At 43.0% G+C, this 16,910-nt stretch overlaps 1 protein-coding gene and 1 non-coding gene across 15 annotated transcripts in view; one reads left to right on the top strand and one right to left on the bottom strand.

Annotated features, from left to right (window-relative positions):
- The window catches only part of Tiam1 (TIAM Rac1 associated GEF 1), a 357,705-nt gene that overhangs the window by 117,853 nt on the left and 222,942 nt on the right, over positions 1–16,910 (bottom strand). For 11 of the 14 annotated variants that reach the window (XM_074072823.1, XM_074072826.1, XM_074072830.1 and 8 more), the window contains one exon: positions 7,404–8,377. The exons of the other annotated variants lie outside the window; for them this stretch is intronic. In XM_074072823.1, coding sequence (XP_073928924.1) covers positions 7,404–8,377 — 974 coding nt within the window. The remainder of the gene's footprint in view (positions 1–7,403; positions 8,378–16,910) is intronic. 14 annotated transcript variants of the gene reach the window in all.
- Trnav-aac (transfer RNA valine (anticodon AAC)) lies at positions 16,454–16,526 on the top strand. The gene has a single exon. It is a non-coding gene; the product is annotated as a tRNA-Val (tRNA).

Below are 16,910 nucleotides of genomic sequence, written 5' to 3'. Positions count from 1 at the left end.
AGTTTTCTGTACCAACACAGAAGGGAATTTGTCTCTAAGGAATCCAGGAAAAGCAAGACCTCATGGTAAAACAGGCAGACAGGTGTGAGCCTCATACTAATGAGGGTTTTTAATTATTTTCACATTCCCAAAACAATACAACAAACTAAGAAAATCTACACTATGAGTTAGTAATTATTTGGCCTTATTACTAATAATTGTCATTTGTGGTTTGCTACTTAGGAAAGCGGCTCTATTTTCCCTTTTCTTCCTTTCTCAAGGCAAAATCTCCATGCCTTTTTATGTTTCCAACACCCATGCCTTCTCCTCTAATGGATCCCAACAGCAGTGACTCACAATTTCTCTTAACACAGCCACTGGAACTGAAATTCTCATTGTTACTAAAAAGGGAATCTGAAGAAAGATGGCCACTGCGTGAAATGTTGCTTCGGGTAGCTCCTCATCAAGATGGCATTATGTCAAGTGAAATGCATCTCTCTCCATCTGGTTTTCCTTTCACTAATCCATCCCAACCATCATAGCCAGGTAAGTCTCCCAAGAACAATGTGAAGGCTGTCATTCAAGACCTTCCAGAAACGTCCAGCATCATCAGCCCTTGAGCTATGGATGTACCTATCCTCCAGAGAAACTTAGACTCATTCCAGGACATCCTCCCAACCTCTCTTGCTTCTAGTAATACTCATCTCTGTTTTTTCCCTTTTTCTCTCTTTCTTTCTTCCCCACAACCCCTAGGCTAGTGCTCTACCCCTTGAGCCTTTCAGTTTGGTTTTGAGACAGGGTCTCCATAAATTTGCCCAGGCTGGTCTCCCACCCACAATCCTCCTGCCTCCACTTTTGGAATGGTTCTTCTTTTCTACAGCTGGAAGCCTTCTCTTTCAGTTTTCTAATTACTTCCCTGTAGTACATCCTCTTCCCCTCCCCAGCCCTACCGTCTTGGCTTCTTGCTTTTTCTCAAATGTGCTAAGCACCCTCCCACCCTATAACTCAATAGCCAACAACTTCCCCTTCTCCTCCCACCCAAGCCTATGCTCCTATGAGGACCCAACCTGACCACTCTATCACATACCACCCTCAGACCATCCTTACCTTGCTCTCTCTTTCTTCCACAGCATCTCGCTTGCTTATTATGCTATCTGTCTTCTGCCACACACCCCCATGACAACACAACTAGTTCTGTGAGCTCAGGGATCTTTTCTTGTCAACACACCCCAAGTACCAAGAATAGTGCCTGGCATGGGGTAGGCACTTCAAAAATAATTGCTGAATGAACTAACTGCTGCTCATTTCTCACCACAATCTCAAAACAAGGAAAACAGTTTCTCGTGGAAAACATTTTCATTTGATGTAAAGCTTTAGTCATTGCCAAACTCAGCTCACACTCCACTAAAGTTGAGATGACAAATTAATCTTAGCCACAAAGCTTAATTTGCAACTTTAAAGCTACCCAGTTTTATTATGTCTTGTATGGATACAACCAGAATTCATTTAGATTGTTTTCTTGGCCTATAATCCTAGCTCATTGGTAGGCTGGGACAGAGAGGATCTCAGTCCAAGGTCAACCTGGGCAGGAATTCATGAGAATTCCCAGGGTGCAGTGGTATACATCTGTCATCTCAGTAATGTTGGGAAGCCTAAAATAGGATGGTGGCCCAGGCCAACCTAGACAAAAAGCAAGACCCTATCTCCAAAATAACCAGAGCAAAGAGGGGTGGAGGGTGACTCAAGGGGTAGTAGAGTGCCTGCCTAGCAAGCATGAAGACCTGAGTTCAAACCCTAGTACCACCAAAAAAAAAATGTTTTTAGGTATATAAAGTAAGACAGACAAATTGGACTATCTTATGGCTCAAGCAAGATATTCCATCAATGGGCAGTCCCACACCAGCTGGGCCCAAATGACAAAGTGAAAAGCCTGCCGGGTGTTTCTGCAGTTCTGTACTGGGCTCTGTGGATCCTCATCAGACCCTTGTAACAGCATGGCTTCACGGCCACATTCAAGAGGATCTTGTACTCCTGCTTGAAGTCCTCTTCGTCGTCAGGTTATGCTGTAAAACCAACACTTACATATTGTTACGACACAGCTTGAGTTGAGAGGCATAAACTATCCTCTACTCAGGTAGTGAAGGCAAAACTGGGAGTTTTCAAAGGCTGAACTGAGTATGCGTGAGCAGCTCCCCAGGTATGGACCAGTGTTACTAGGACACTCACAGATTGTCCCTGCGGCCCTTCCTCTTCCAGCTTCTTGTGCAAAAGCCCAATTCTGCTCATATTCAGCCAAGCAGCATATTAAAAGAGAGTGGACGGAGCAGATATAAGGCCCCAATATCCTCTACTAAACCGAAGTCATAGGGATTCACAAAAATATAAAGCAGTGTCTCTTAGCCCATTATTGACTCTTAATTTTAAAAAATAAAAAGACTTCAAGAAAAAGATATTTATATGAACATGTAAAGGGTACACTGCTAATTTAAAATGAATCGATAAGCATTTTCTTACATTCCTATTTTAATTCCTTAGGTGATAAGATATTTAGAGCTATAACCCATATAAACGTAAGTCTCTTGGAGTTCAAAAAAAAATTTGTTTTTTGGAGGTACTGGAGTTTGAACTTGGGGATCCATACTTGCTAGGCAGGTGCTCTTACTGCCTGAGCCACTCCACCAAGCCTTTTTTTGTGTGACAGGTTTTTTCTAGATAGGGTCTCTCTTTGAGCTGTAAGCCTCCTGAGTAGCTAGGATTACAGGTGTGAGCCACCAGTACCTGGAAAAATAGTTTTATATATATATATGTATATATATATGTGTATATATATATATATATATATATATATATATATATATATATGGGTTGGGGCACTACTGGGGTTTGAACTTAGGGCCTGACACTTGCTAGGCAGACGCTCTACCCACTTGAACCACTCCAGCAGTCCTGAAAATGGTTTTGAGGAACATAAAGGGGTCTGAGAACTGGTGATGAAAGCCATCTCCCAATACTCTCCCACTCCCCAAAAAAGATCTTGGCAAGGGAGACAGATACACTTGTTGGAAATAGAAGGACTCATTTTCAAAATAAATATCTCACTGCTTAATTTACATGCCAAAAAGAAAGATAAAGAGGGAAGCACATACACAAAAAAGCATCAAATGCAAGATAAGGGAAGGGAAGGGAGAGATGGGTTGGATGAAGAATTAATGTGAGGTTTTTGGTTTTTGGGTAGGTCTGGGTTTGGAAATCAGGGCTTCGTGATTGCAGGGGAAGTGCTCTACTTCTCGATCCACACCTACAGTCCATTTTGCCTTGCTTAGCTTAGAGATAGGGGTCCTGCAAATTGTGCCCAGGCTGGTGTCAAACCATAATGCTCCCAACCTCAGCATCCCAAGTAGCCAGGATTATAGGAATGAGCCTGACTAATATAAGGTTCTTAACCAGAAGCCTCTGGATCGAATTTAGGGGGTCCACAGACCCTCTGAGATAACATGTCAAAGGGTGGTCCATATGTTTATGTCAGGAGAAAGTCCAGTTTTTTCAGCTGATTCTATAAGGAGTCTATTGCAAAGGGATTCTTTCCTTGACTGTAGGTGCTAATTTTCAGCTTGGGAAACAAACTTACTTCTGAGCCACTTGAGCTAAATTGTCAAAAGAAACAAAATTTTAAAAAGCAACACAATTTTCTAGGAACTCAATATCATCTTCTGATAATGCTCCAACCTTTACTCTTGGTAAAACCACCAATCCAATTTCTTGCTGATCAAAGAAAAACTCAAGCGTTTTCTTGGTCATTATAACCACTCTTTTCGGTAATGGGAGTAGGCAGAAACAATTTCCTTTTAGCCAACAAGTCTCATCTTTGCTTCTGTACCAGAATTAAGGATTTTGATTTGAAACTCTAAGGACACAGAGAGGTACTGTGTTGGAGAACAGGGCAACTAACCATCAGGGAGTCAAAAGCCCTTTTTTTGAGAACTACCACCTAATGTCTTTAGATCCTCTTCCCCACTCTGAGGAAGCAATGGGGTGGGGTAGAGAGGTAATCTGTGAGACTCCTCCATGTTCTTTCAAGAACGAAACTAGCCTAAAACGAATCCCTTGGCTCAGGTTGAGAGCTCTGCCTTAGCCCGTTCCCACTCCATACAATGGTCTATAGAATTTCTGGGAATGTTCAGGTGTTGGATACTGGCCAGTCCAAGCCACAAAGCTAATCTCCAGCACCACACCTAAGCATAGGTCCCTTTGCAGCTGTGGCTCCTTGAGATACTCTCTCACCTCCCAAGCGGATGGGTGAACTCCTCACAACTGTATGCCCAGGGCTCCAAGTCAGTACTCCTGTTAGCAGTTCAGAACCCAGCTACAAGGTGGACGGGGCACCAGTGACAGCACTCTCTCTCTCCAGCTCACCCTTTGAAGGTCTCAGAGTGCAAGAGAGCTGAGCTCTACACATGAAGCCAGACTGCGCCATCACCACTCATAACCAATCCACACTGACCATCTGTTATGTGCAAGGGTCTACACCACCATGGTTTTCCATTCACTCCTTCTCAGAATCCCGAGTCCTCCATCAGCTCCAGTGAGGAAGCACAGAGCTCCAAAAGGCTAAATAAACAAACGCGACAGGCTCGAACTACCAGCTCAGATGTGCTGGCGCTCTTGTCTCTGCATGGTATCAGGCTGCCCCTCTGTCACCAAAGAGCCACATTCCGGTCAGAAGCCTAATTCGCCATTAATGAAATCTAGTGCACAGCCTGTATGTGCCTTCATAGGGATCAGTCCAAGTAAATTCTGCTTCAACAGTATGCGGCTTTATTCGTTACTGACTCAAAATACAAACTTTGATGCACGGCATGTGCACGTGCATGCACACACACACAAAATGCTCAAATAACTGAATTAAATAAACGACTGCCTGCCAGATACCATGATGTATAATATGAGTCACTTTTCAAAACCTAAATCTGAACTCCACGGCCTTCCCATTTCAGTAACACATCCAACTACTGAATAACTACAAAAACAGGAAGAATGGCCAAAAACTCTTTTTTGATCATTTTCAAATCAAATGAAATTGTCCACATTATTTTGGATACAGGATATTTTCTCCAGGCTCAGAGGCCATGCTCTTGGAACAAATGTTTGCCAGGAACTTTGGGGGGGGGTGTTGTAGCAAAATTGCTGACAGCACTATTAGCAATTCAGCTACATCAGCAGGGCAGACAAGGAGACTGCAATATCTATGATTCAAGCTTGCTGGAGATGGAGCGGTCCCGTGGGTCAAAAACTTGTGCTGGAAAAAAAAAAAGAATTATTTTCAAGGAAGCTTCCACACCCACTGTCTCTTAAAATACACTGTTTGGAACACAGTGGGCTCAAACTTAGACTAGGAAATGTGGGTGGATGGATAGTGTTGATATAATTCTGGGGTTTGTTTCAAGTCATTAAAGATCTTCACTCAACATATAAAGTCAATACGAAAATAATACTTCCGCTCATTTTAGCGGTTCTGTAGAACACTTCCAAGCTTTGGATCCCATTTGGTGCTTCTAATGACCCTGTTAGAAGATGGTGTCACACTCTCTCTGGACAGAAAAGGATCCATAAGACAGTGTGACTTGCCCAAGGTCACCCACTGGGTAAGCAGAGGAGCCAGGATGCAAATGTCCTTTTTAGGATTCCTACTCCATTGCTCTCCGCATTACATTAAGCAGTGACTTTATAAGACACCACACGCAGATGATCTCACTTCCATACATTAACTATTTTAGAAGGTGACAAGCCAAGGAATGAAAGTTTCATATAATGAATACACATGAAAGCTTTTGGATCTGGAGGGGAGGGCTGCTTTGTTTTGCCCCTCTCCCATGGGTGGCTGTGACTCAAAGGCTCACACCCGTATCAGCAAAGAATTTTGTAGGGGCAAGCAGGGGTCTAGCTGCCCCCAGTGGTAGGACCATGTAGATAAAGTGCCAGAACACAGCTGGGGGCACTCCTCTCTGACCTTTCACTGAACAGGGGCCAATTTAGCACTGCTATGGGTAAAAATGAAAGTTGAGGGTAATGCAAAGTCTATGTCAATGTGCCCTTCTCCAACTGCATGATCAACAGGTCATTCCTCTGAATCAGACCTGGGGTGTCAGACATCTTCAAGACAGCCCTTCTGTTCCTTTCAGGTTCCTTAATCCTGATATTCCCACTTTAAAAGATGAAGAAATTAAAATTTCAAAACAATGAATAATTTACAAAAAGTCACCCAGATAGGAAGAGGTGAGGCTCTTTCTATGTGTGGCTTGGACACCATCAGCAAAACCCATCTTCAGGAAACATAATCAATTTTCCTTTCCTGGCTCCACCATCTGTACCATTGTATTTCAACCCCTAGCAAACCTCCAAATGTCCATGACACTTGCACAGTGACAAAGCCAGGGGGTATGGCACCATCTCCTACTGGGCTGGCCAAAGCACTGCCTACAGCAGTCTTTGCTGGTCACCCCTAAGGCCCAATATGCCTTTCAGAGCAGGTGGGCCCAATCCAGATTTTTCACATGAAGTGCCATCTACCACTACTTCCTCAAACTCATCAAGTCATCCATAACACAAACTTCTGGAACTGAACTGTGCCACAAGGAACAGCAGTATCAGCAAAGAACCAATGCATACAGAATTGCTCAATGTTTAATTATCCTAGTATTAATTATTGCTGCCAGCCAAGCTTGCGGACTCTCCTTTTCATTAGTGAGACATCTTTAAGTCCTTTAAACATGTGTTCACGCCCACTCTCTAAGCACTAGGTCTTGAACACTGGCCAGCCGAGCACCCCATCCCCATTTTTCAGAGGAAGAAGTAAAAGTCAGGGTTTGCCCAAGGTTGAACAAGTTGGCCTTAAAGTAGGAACTGGAACCCACCCACGTCACTCCTTCTGCTACATCTCCCTCCAGAGACAGAGCTGGCCAGCATCGCAAGGAACAGGAAATTGAAATGGCTCCTGGTAAGGCAGCAAGCCTGCCAAGCTGTGAGAGAGGCTGACAAGTGACCAGAGCCCTCTCTGAATTAGAAATGGATCTTCAAACGAGCTGCCCACGAACCTCTCTTTCTACCTAATACAAGGAAGAAATGCACCCCAAGTGTCTGCAACCCGCCATGCCTGTCTGTCCACAGAAAGGACCAAGTTAGGAAGGCAGCTCCAATCAGTGGGGTGTAGCTGAAGAAGGGAGTTGAAACCCAGTTTCCCAGTAGGAACTTCTCAGTTTTATTTCCATTCTTATCACAACACCCCCCCCCCCCATAATCCGGTGCAGCAGCCACCAGGCAAACAGGACATCTGATTTAAAGAAGGGACACTTATAAGAGCAAAACCATGCACTTTAAAGAGCCATGCACCACTTCCAAAATATTGAAACAGATTCCCAACGCTTTACCTGAGTTGTTTTTGCTCTTCTGCCTTGCATGCTGTTGCTAAGGCTAATTTGTGGGTTGGTGGCACCTTCGGAAAGACAGTGAGATTTCCTACAGGGAAGTGTGTTATAATTACTGTATGAAGGATTTTCGTCGGCAGCAGCTGGTGGCATTTTATGGTTTGCAAGATCAGGAATATCAGACACCAAATTCCGACAGTAGCCTGCAAATTTGTTCCTTGGTCCTCCGTTTGCAGCCGTCTCAGAGTTTTTCTGAGCATACAAGTCACCCAGGGAGTTGGCCCGCTGACAGGTGCTGAGCTGCCGCGGACTCGCCTGTGTTTGCATCCCCCGAGCTTCCTCACAGTCCTTCTCTTCCGCGGAACCCAAGATTTCTTCGTTGCTGGTTAAATGTTCTTGGCTCAGATCGGAGAGTGAGAATTCCAGGCTGTCCTCCCGCCAGATGTCTGCAGATTTGGAGCGTTTCTTCTTAAAGCTCGCGGTCTCCATGAAGGTGGGCCCGTTGGATGTAGAGAGAGGCTGCCTCCTGCCTCCCTCTGCCAAATAGGTAGCGTCATCCCCGTAAAGCCTGCACTCCTCCGAGTCTGGCATGCTCTGCACAGAGGCTGCAGTGAGGACGATGCTGCTGTCTGCGCTGGGAGTGACGGAGGAATCCGTATAGGACACGGGTCTCAAACCCATATCTACCCGGTCCACCCAAATGGGACTCCCGAAGTCCTCTAGGGTGCCTTCCTGGGAGAAGGGCTCCAGGCCATTTTCGGCCAGGGACTGGGGGATGCTGGGGGTGCTGCTGGACCGCGTGCTCACTTCGGAGTCCCTGTGGATCACCTTCCCAGAGGAGGCGTGGCGCAGCCGCCGCGTCTTGTGCGACAAGCGCAGGGAGCGCGAAGTGTGCTTGCGCCCCAGGCTGGCATGCTTCGCCCCATAAAACTCATGCTCTACATTTTGGCTTTCTGCGTTTCCCATGGTTTTATGGTCTGCAGCAAAGGAAGAGGAGAAAGAAAACAAAAGGGAGGGGGGGAATAATTGAGTCACTATTAGAATGGGTGTGGGGATTTGGGAGTTGGAAATCAGGGTGCAAGGCTATCAGACATTTTGGCTATGGGCTTAGGTGAGTAACAGATTCTTACAGACCCCTGGCAGCCGATGAGAACGACCACCGTCTGCTCAGATTGAACCCAGAGGTGTGAAATTAACCCTAGGGGCAGACACTGGGACGCTTTTTGTACAAAAGTAACTCTGCTCACCTTGACTTTCTTCCAAAGCTCCAGCCACGATGATATATTTAAAGTTCTATGCCTATCCATAAATTGAAACCTCTAAGGTACAGACCAAAGGGTTGTTCTTCAGTTTGGATTTATTTATTTACTTACTTACTTATTATATAAATATATATTTTAAAAAGCAAAGCAAAATTCAGAGGTTGCATTTGTAAACCTCCTTCCCTCTCTATGTTTTTTTTTTCCTTTTGTAAAATAATTTTCGTTGTTTGTTTTTGGCTTTATTTGGACTCTACCCAAACTTCAAAATCAATCAAAATGAAAAGCCTCGACACGTAAATCTGAACTTTTCCTAATAAAGTCAAAAAGGAACAGGCTTTTACCCTTGGTCTTCACAGCACTCTGAAGAACCTGATTTGGAGGGTAGGGGTTGGAAGGGATCTGGAGTAGAAGTGGGGATGGGAAGAACAGAATTAAAAGCCCTGCTCAGCAGAGGACTAATGGGTTTATTTCTGGGAGCAAATCCAACCTGCAAACACAAGTCTGGTACACAGCGACCCGCAAACAGAAATTCACATTGTGAACTCATGTGATTCAGCCTTTCCAGGCCCTCCAGGTTAATTCCCTGACCTGATGACACCATTCTGTTATCCACAGCAGAAAGAAAAGGCTCTTCAAACCTCAACAACTGTAACTCTACCTGGCTCATCATTCCTCGAGGAGGTCTTTCCCTTCAAATAGCATACACTTAAGATAGAGCATTTGACAGTGGCTATGCCTGTAATCCTAGCTACTTGGGAGACAGAGATTGGGAGGATCAAGGTTTGAGACCAGCCTGGGCAAACAGTTTTCAAGACCCCCATCTCCAAAATAACCAGAGCAAAATGGACTGGAGGTATGGCTCCAGCGTTAAGGGCACCTGCTTTGCAAGCCCTGAGTTCAAACCCCAATCCCACAAAAAAAAAAAAGATACATCATTTGAAATCAGCTAGCAAGAAAACATTACTGATCCTTCAATAGAAAACATTTCAAAAATCATTCACTAAGTATCTATTGTGTCCCAAAAGCCAGAGATACCACAGTGAACGAAAAAGACACATTCCCTACGCTTAGGAAACGGATAATCTAGCCAGGGAAGGTACACAATAAAAAAAAGTGAAAGGTACTATGGGGAAACAGGACATGATGTTGCTGTGACCACTGCAAAAAAGCGGAGAGGCACACTGCTCCAGAAATCACTCTACACTCCCACAGTTCAATCTCAACCGTTGCTGACGGTCTATCAAGGGCATCTTTACTGAAATACAAGTTGTGGCAACAGGAAGGAAAAATCTCCACTCAATGTTGCAGTGAGTTCAGAGGTAATCCCTCCAGACACCAGATGTGAAGCTATTCCTATCTTGGAATATTCCCTCCGAAGCCACACATCTTGGGATTCGCCCAAGGAATCAGAAAGAGGATCTCCCTTTCACTAGCAGCAAGTGTATTTCAAAGCACTGTCTTTATGCTTCCCGGGGTTGGTGTCTTGCAAAAGCCAGAAACGGGAACTGAAAAGATCAGCTGGCTATTCTTGACCACTGATGCTATCCCTAAGTCTAGCACAGGCTACTTATTTTTGCAAGCAAAATAAATAAACACACATTTTCGTGACATGAAAGACCATGACAAGTGTCTTTTTTTTTTTTTTTTGGCAGTACCAAGGTTTGAACTCAGAGCCTCATGCCTGCAACCATGCCCCTCAAACCTTTTGCTTTCAGGTTGTTTACCAAACAGGGTCTCGAACCTTGATCCTCTCCTACCTCTGCCTCCTCAGTAGCTGGGGTTACAATCCTGTGCCACCACACATGGCCCTCCATGACCAATTTTTAAGAGTCCTTAATTTATTTCTTATTTTACTTTATTTGCTTATCTATTTATTTATTTTGCAGTGCTAGTGTTCAAACCCAGAGTCTTACCCATGTTAAGCATATGCTCTGCCACTAAGCTACAGACCTAGCCCATAGCTGGGCTGTGTGTGCGTTTGTGTGTGTGTGTGTGTGTGTGTGTGTGTGTGTGTGTGTGTGATGTTAGGGACTAAATCCAGGGCTTAGTTCACACTAGGCAAATGTTTGCCACCGAAAATATATTCCAGACCCAGTTCTTGATTTTTTAAAATTATAAATTAAGAAGCCTACATGATTTGCCAATAAATAAAAGACTTAGAACAAATATTAGTCCCAGACCCATCTTAAGAATCACCTAGGTTTAGCAGGGTGCCAGTGGCTCATGCCTGCAATCCTAGCTACTCAGGAGGCAGAGATCAGAAGGATCCTGGTTTGAAGTCAGCCTGGGCAAACAGTTCCGTGAGACCCTATCTCGGGGTGGGGGTGGGGAACCTTTCACATAAAAGGGCTGGTGGAGTAGTTCAAGGTGTAGGTTCTTGAGTTCAAACCCCAGTACGGCAAAAAAAAAAAAAAGGGGGGGGGGTTGCGGGGAAGAATCACCTAGGTTTTAAATTCAAAAGAGGAAAGAATTATGGTGAAATAAATTAAATGGAAGGAAAAGCAAACCGTTGCCTCGAATGTGCTTAGATTCAATCTCCTCTATCACATATATCAAAAGTTTGCAAATATAAATCAACAGACATGTTTTCAGCAACAACTTTCTGGTTAGGATCTTTCCTGCCAACAGTAAACTAATCAAGTTAAAAGCCTCAAGGAAGGTTTCCTAAAGGAAATGTCCCCAACCTTCAAGAATGACAGCAGGCCATGTACACACTAATGACTATATTCATAATGTCTTTAGCAGCAAGGTCCTTTTCAGGCAGCCAAGGAAGGAAGGAAGCCACTTTTATCTTTAGGACTAGAATTTAGAGATGAACACCCAAATCCCACCAGAAGAGATTCTTGACAGGAGAGTTGGTGTGAAGTTTAAAGCAGGGAGTGTTAAGAAAACACATTTCTAGGGGTTGCTGAAAGGCTCCTTAATTAGAAAGCTTTTCCTGCAAGATCAGGGAGAGCCTGAGGGTCCACATGGGGTTAGTGGGGGTGGGGAGGGATGGCTATGAAATGTTATAAGCATGAAAACATTGAACTTGCTGATTGTAGACAAGGAAAAATCTCATCTTTCAGGGATAAGCTCAGCCCCACCAGGCAACCCCCAGTTGAGTTTGCAAACTCCAGTCTTTCCCAAGTACATGTGGAAAGCGCTGGCTACCTGCATCAATCTCACTCACCTCTTTCTATTCTATCCCACTTGCCCCTTCTCCTCTATTTTTATTTCAAACTAAACCTGGTTTACATTTTACATTTGCATAGGCCTTATGTCTCCTGCAGCCTACAGGCATTTTCAGGGCAAAAAGTGTCTCACTTCTTTTTTTTCTTTTTTGTCACCTCTACAAAGACTAGAAGCATTCTATTTCTAAGGCCATGATAAATATTTGTGCATTTTAGAAACAAAAGCAAAGGGTGAGTGATTGGCAACTCCACAATACATCATCTCACAGTCACTAGGCAAAAATCTCCAGGCCAAGGAAGACAGATTGAAATGAAGAAATTCAGACAGAAATTGTACTGAAAAATATCTTTTAAATAGCACAGGTTGAGCACCCTTTATCCAAAATCCAAAATCTGATGTGTTCCAAAATCTGAAACTTTTTGAGTGTTAATGTGATACTCTAAATGGAAAATTACACACCAGACCTCATGCAACAGGTTGTAGTCTAAACACAGATGTGGTAAAAAATATTGTATAAGTTAACTTTAGGCTCTGTGTATAAAATGCACATGAAACACAAATGAATTTCATGTTTAGACTTAGAGCCCAACCCTAAGATACCTCATTGTATATGTGCAAATATTCCAAAATCTGAAATCCAAAACAAGCAATTGGTCCCAAGTATTTTGGATAAGGAAAACTCAACCTCGCCAGACCTTAAGCTAGCTTTGAATTCATTAACCTCTCATTTTTAGATGATACTTAGGTAGGTTGCTAGTAGTCCCAGATAGCTGTCACTTTCAGGGGGTAATTGGAGGTAGTGAGCAAAATTTTAGTGTAAGAACAGCTCCCAATATTTAAATCTCAAGTTTGACTTTGCTTTTCTTCCTTTTCAGTGTTCTATCTTCAGGATTCCCTTCGCTCATGTGCTTGCCTCTGCCTGGAGCTCTCCTCTTTCTTGGCATCTGTCTCACTCATTCCACCAAGTTCATTCAGATCTAAACCCAGAGGGAGGTCTTCCTGGAAGACCTTATTTACCTTGTAAGGAAGGAAACCATTACTGTCCTCAGAGACTAGAACAAGACTAAAAGATAGTAAGTGCTCAATAAAAAAAGTGCTGAATGAATGAATGACAAAACCCACTCAACCACAATAAAATACAGATAAGACTATCACCACAATGTGTACAGCACGACACACATCAGTTTTCACACTGGCTTCCGATGAGCTCTGTGCTCTCTGGGTCTCTTCCATCTGCAGACCTGTGTAGTCCCTCACTTTGAACCCCTGGGTTGAGGGATCCAGCTTGTGCTGCACGGTGCTCCCCACCCACAGTTACCTAGGGAAAGGACTAGGAGTTTGCTCCAGTCTCAGTTCACTTAATCCCTGCCTTCAGTTTCTATCTTCTTCCTCCTTTGGGAGCTGCTCGGGTTCAAGGTCAAGTTGAAAGGCCTAATCTCCCCTCAGTCAACAAAACTAGCAGAACTCAAGGTGATCCAGGGCAGATGAGACCAAGGACACAGTAGCAGGGGTGATGTCCCAAAGTGGCACAGTGTCAAAGGTCGAGAGATCGCAGGGAAGCTCCTAGGCCTGGGGTCAGGGCAATAAAATGAGTGAGACATCTCTACTCTTGCCAACACCATGATCTGGTAAAGTGGTGAGCTGAAGTCTTTGATGAGCAATTGAGGGCCGTTAAGTTCCATAAAATTAAAAACACAGTGAAGGAATTGAAAGCTATCCTAAGGGACATTACCAATACGAACAAACATTAGTGAAGTCATTTCATATACACATGTTGTGAGGAAGCCATTTCTCAAGGTCTGCTGATAAGATTTATTAGCCTATGTGATGAGATGATATACAACTATACCTACACTTTGAAACAATATCAAAGTCTAAGCTTTGTTATTTTACTCTAACTGTGTAAGACGCAACTGTAAGGGGAAAACTGGGTAATGGTTACACTTCCTGTGTAAGACTTCCTGTGAATCTATAATTATTTTGAAATAAAAAATGCAAAACAAATAAGCCAAGTCTTAACTGAAATATTCTGGTTCAATGAAACTTTCATTTAAAAGTAAGGATTCTTCCAGAAGAAGTGTATTTGGATTCCTCTCCCTATCCCTCCTTTTTTTTTTTTTTTAGCTGAAAAGTACCTAAAACATTCTGAATAATATGTTAACAATGAATTAGACAATTAAAAAATAAGCATTTATTGGGTACCATCTAGTAAAATGTTATCATGAAATACAAAGCCAAGAGTCCAAAGTGAGATCAAATAGAAAGGTAGACTTTATTACCTAGAGATAGAGCTTTTGTCTTAAATAGTGAACAGAATGAATTGCTGATGTGTGTGTGTGCCAGCAAGATGGAAGAAATCACTACTGTCTATCTCATCTCCACTAATTACAACTAAAAACTCTAGAGAAACAAGTAAACAAAAGCAGACAGATTGAGGAAGAGAGCTGAAACTTGAAAAGCCAGGCCTATGAGGGTGCACTGCCTTCCTTGATTTTATCATTCGAATTTTCCTCCCAGGCTTGCCCCAAGGTTGAGCATCAAGTAAGGCAGCAAAACCTCAAAACAGACCCTCTTGTTCTGCCTAGAAGAACCCAGAATATCCCTGCAAGTCAGCAAGTGAGTGGGAATCTTGGAGAAAAGAAAACTGAGTTTTAAAAATCTGCTAATGCTGTGCACAGACACAACAGGTCCCAGACTCACTAGTCAAATGCACCTGTCTGGTGCTGACACAAAGCAGGACGGAACAGGCTTGACACTGAGCAACCCGAACTTCAGCCTGACCCTGGGGGCTACAGGAGTGCCACACACCCAAAGCAGCATAGCAAAGGCTTTGAAGAAGGTACTGACATAAAAGTCCTCACCAACCAAAAATGAGCTAGAGTTGCAATTTTGTTCTTACAAAAATAAGGGTAACAACAAGTTCAATATTCTCTAGGTGACTCTTAACAAGATCTGGTGTCTCACAATACAATATTCAAAATATCCATGAAGCATTCCAAAGAACCAGGAAAATTTAATCAATTCCCAAGGGTAATGACAATCAATACTTGCCAACCCCAAGGTGGCCTATATATTGGAATTACCACACAAGGACTTCTCTTAGGCACTTTAGTACTGAGATTACAGGTGACTTTCATATGCAGAACACATTCTGTGTTGCTCAATTTCTCTATAAACTTACATAAACACATTCTGTGTTGCTCGATTTTTCTATAAGCTTACATATTTATGTTTTCATTCTCAAAACTGATAAATGCTAAAAACCTAAATTAAGGAAAAAGCCTTGAAGGAAGAGGATGAAATTCTAGAAGTCCAATGAAAACAAGAGAATTCATTGCTGGATTTAATCAGTAATTCCTTCGTGTTTGGTTGGAGAGGCTTCTAGCAGTGTCTGTTTACAAGGCTGTCACACGTTCTTGTGGCAAGCGCTGCTTCTAGCAGCAGACTGACACAAAGACTTATAAAGTCACCATTATCACTGTGCTCCTTGAGTAAAGGTAAAGACTTTTGAAATAAATGAAAACTTAGCTGCTTGCAAAGCTGAGGCAGGATGATTACGAACACCAGTGATGACAGGTGACAAGAGAGACAGAACAGTATGTTTCTTAAAAAAGTAATACATAAAAGTTTGGGTCACATATAAAAGCCTCCTTTGACACAAGAGGGCATTTCTTATGAAAGGTGATTGGTAATATATGAGCTCTCCTACAAGGACTTCAAGCTTGGAAAAGCATGAGCTATCATTTATATTGCAAAAAAGAAAGGTAAGTTCTGTATGATTCAAGAGATCACACATGTACCACACTGTTGAATCACACTAATGTTCTATTTTCTCAGTACTGCCTGAGAAAACATTCCAGTTAACAGAAAGCCACGTAATGATCAAGGTCCTGAGAGAGAAAAAAGAAAAATATTCCAACAACCACGGGCTATTGAGAGGGAGAAAAAGAAAGGATAGAAGAGAATCTGGAAAAAACTATACCCCCTTGAGGACTAAGGAGGTTATGGTGATGTTTCTGTAGCTTAGGGTATCTAAGTCCTAGTGACAACAAGGTTTCAGCAGTGCCCCTGGCAGTGCTCCATCACACTGAACAGAGGAGCTCCCCACGACGAAAGGCCAGTCTGCGGGTCACCTGGCCAGGGCTTGCCCTGGTCAGGAATAAATAATAAAAAAGGCTGGTCCCACCATGAAGACATTTCTGGGCCTGATGTGGTGATCATACCTATAATCCTAACTACTTTGGAGGTGATTATCAGGAGGATCAAGAGTCCAAGCAAGTTTGGTCAAAAAGTACATGACTAATAAATAATAACAGGTGAAACACACCTGTTATCCCAGCTAGGCAGGAAGCATAAATAAGGGGATTGTGGTCCAGGTTGGTCCAGGCATAAACGTGAAACCCATAACCAATGTAAAAAATGGCTGGAGGTGTGGCTCAAGTGGTAGAGCATCAAACTAGCAAGCACAGGCCCTGAGTACACACACACATACAAAAAAAAAAAATCAAACATCCCTGGGGCAAAAGTCCTCTTTTCTCAACAAGTAAAAACTTGAATGTGCAACGTATATCCAAAACACAGATCTAGAGCAGGTTAAAATTTCCCTAAATAAGGGCTGGCAGAGTGGCTCAAGTGGTAGAGCACCTGCCTAACCAGCATGAGGCCCTGAGTTCAAACCTCAGTACTGCCACACCTGTAATCCTACCTACTCAGGAGGCAGAGATCAGGACGATGGGGGACTGAGTCTGGGTAAACAGTTCTCAAGAACCTATCCCCCAAAAAAACCCATCACAAAAGAGGCTGGTGGAGTGGCTCAAGGTGTAGGCCCTGAGTTCAAATCCCAGCACCACAAAAAGGAAAAAAATTTCCCTAAATATGAATGAGTACATACTTCATATACGTGATAACTCTGTGAAAGAATTTTAAAAGCATCTTTTCTAAGTAGAGCGATCATGGGTCATTTTCATTTACACAAGTCTTTTTTCCAAAGTTGCTATACTATACATGTAATTCATAACTCACTTTTGTAAGAAAAATAAATAAAACATGTTAGCAAGTTTTAAGTCACTGAATT

The sequence above is a fragment of the Castor canadensis genome, chromosome 5 (genome assembly GCF_047511655.1).
Source record: "Castor canadensis chromosome 5, mCasCan1.hap1v2, whole genome shotgun sequence".
In the NCBI taxonomy this organism is placed as follows: Eukaryota; Metazoa; Chordata; class Mammalia; order Rodentia; family Castoridae; genus Castor; species Castor canadensis.
The sequence above is the reverse complement of the archived record's forward strand: the minus strand, read 5'-3'. Positions and strand labels throughout refer to the sequence as shown.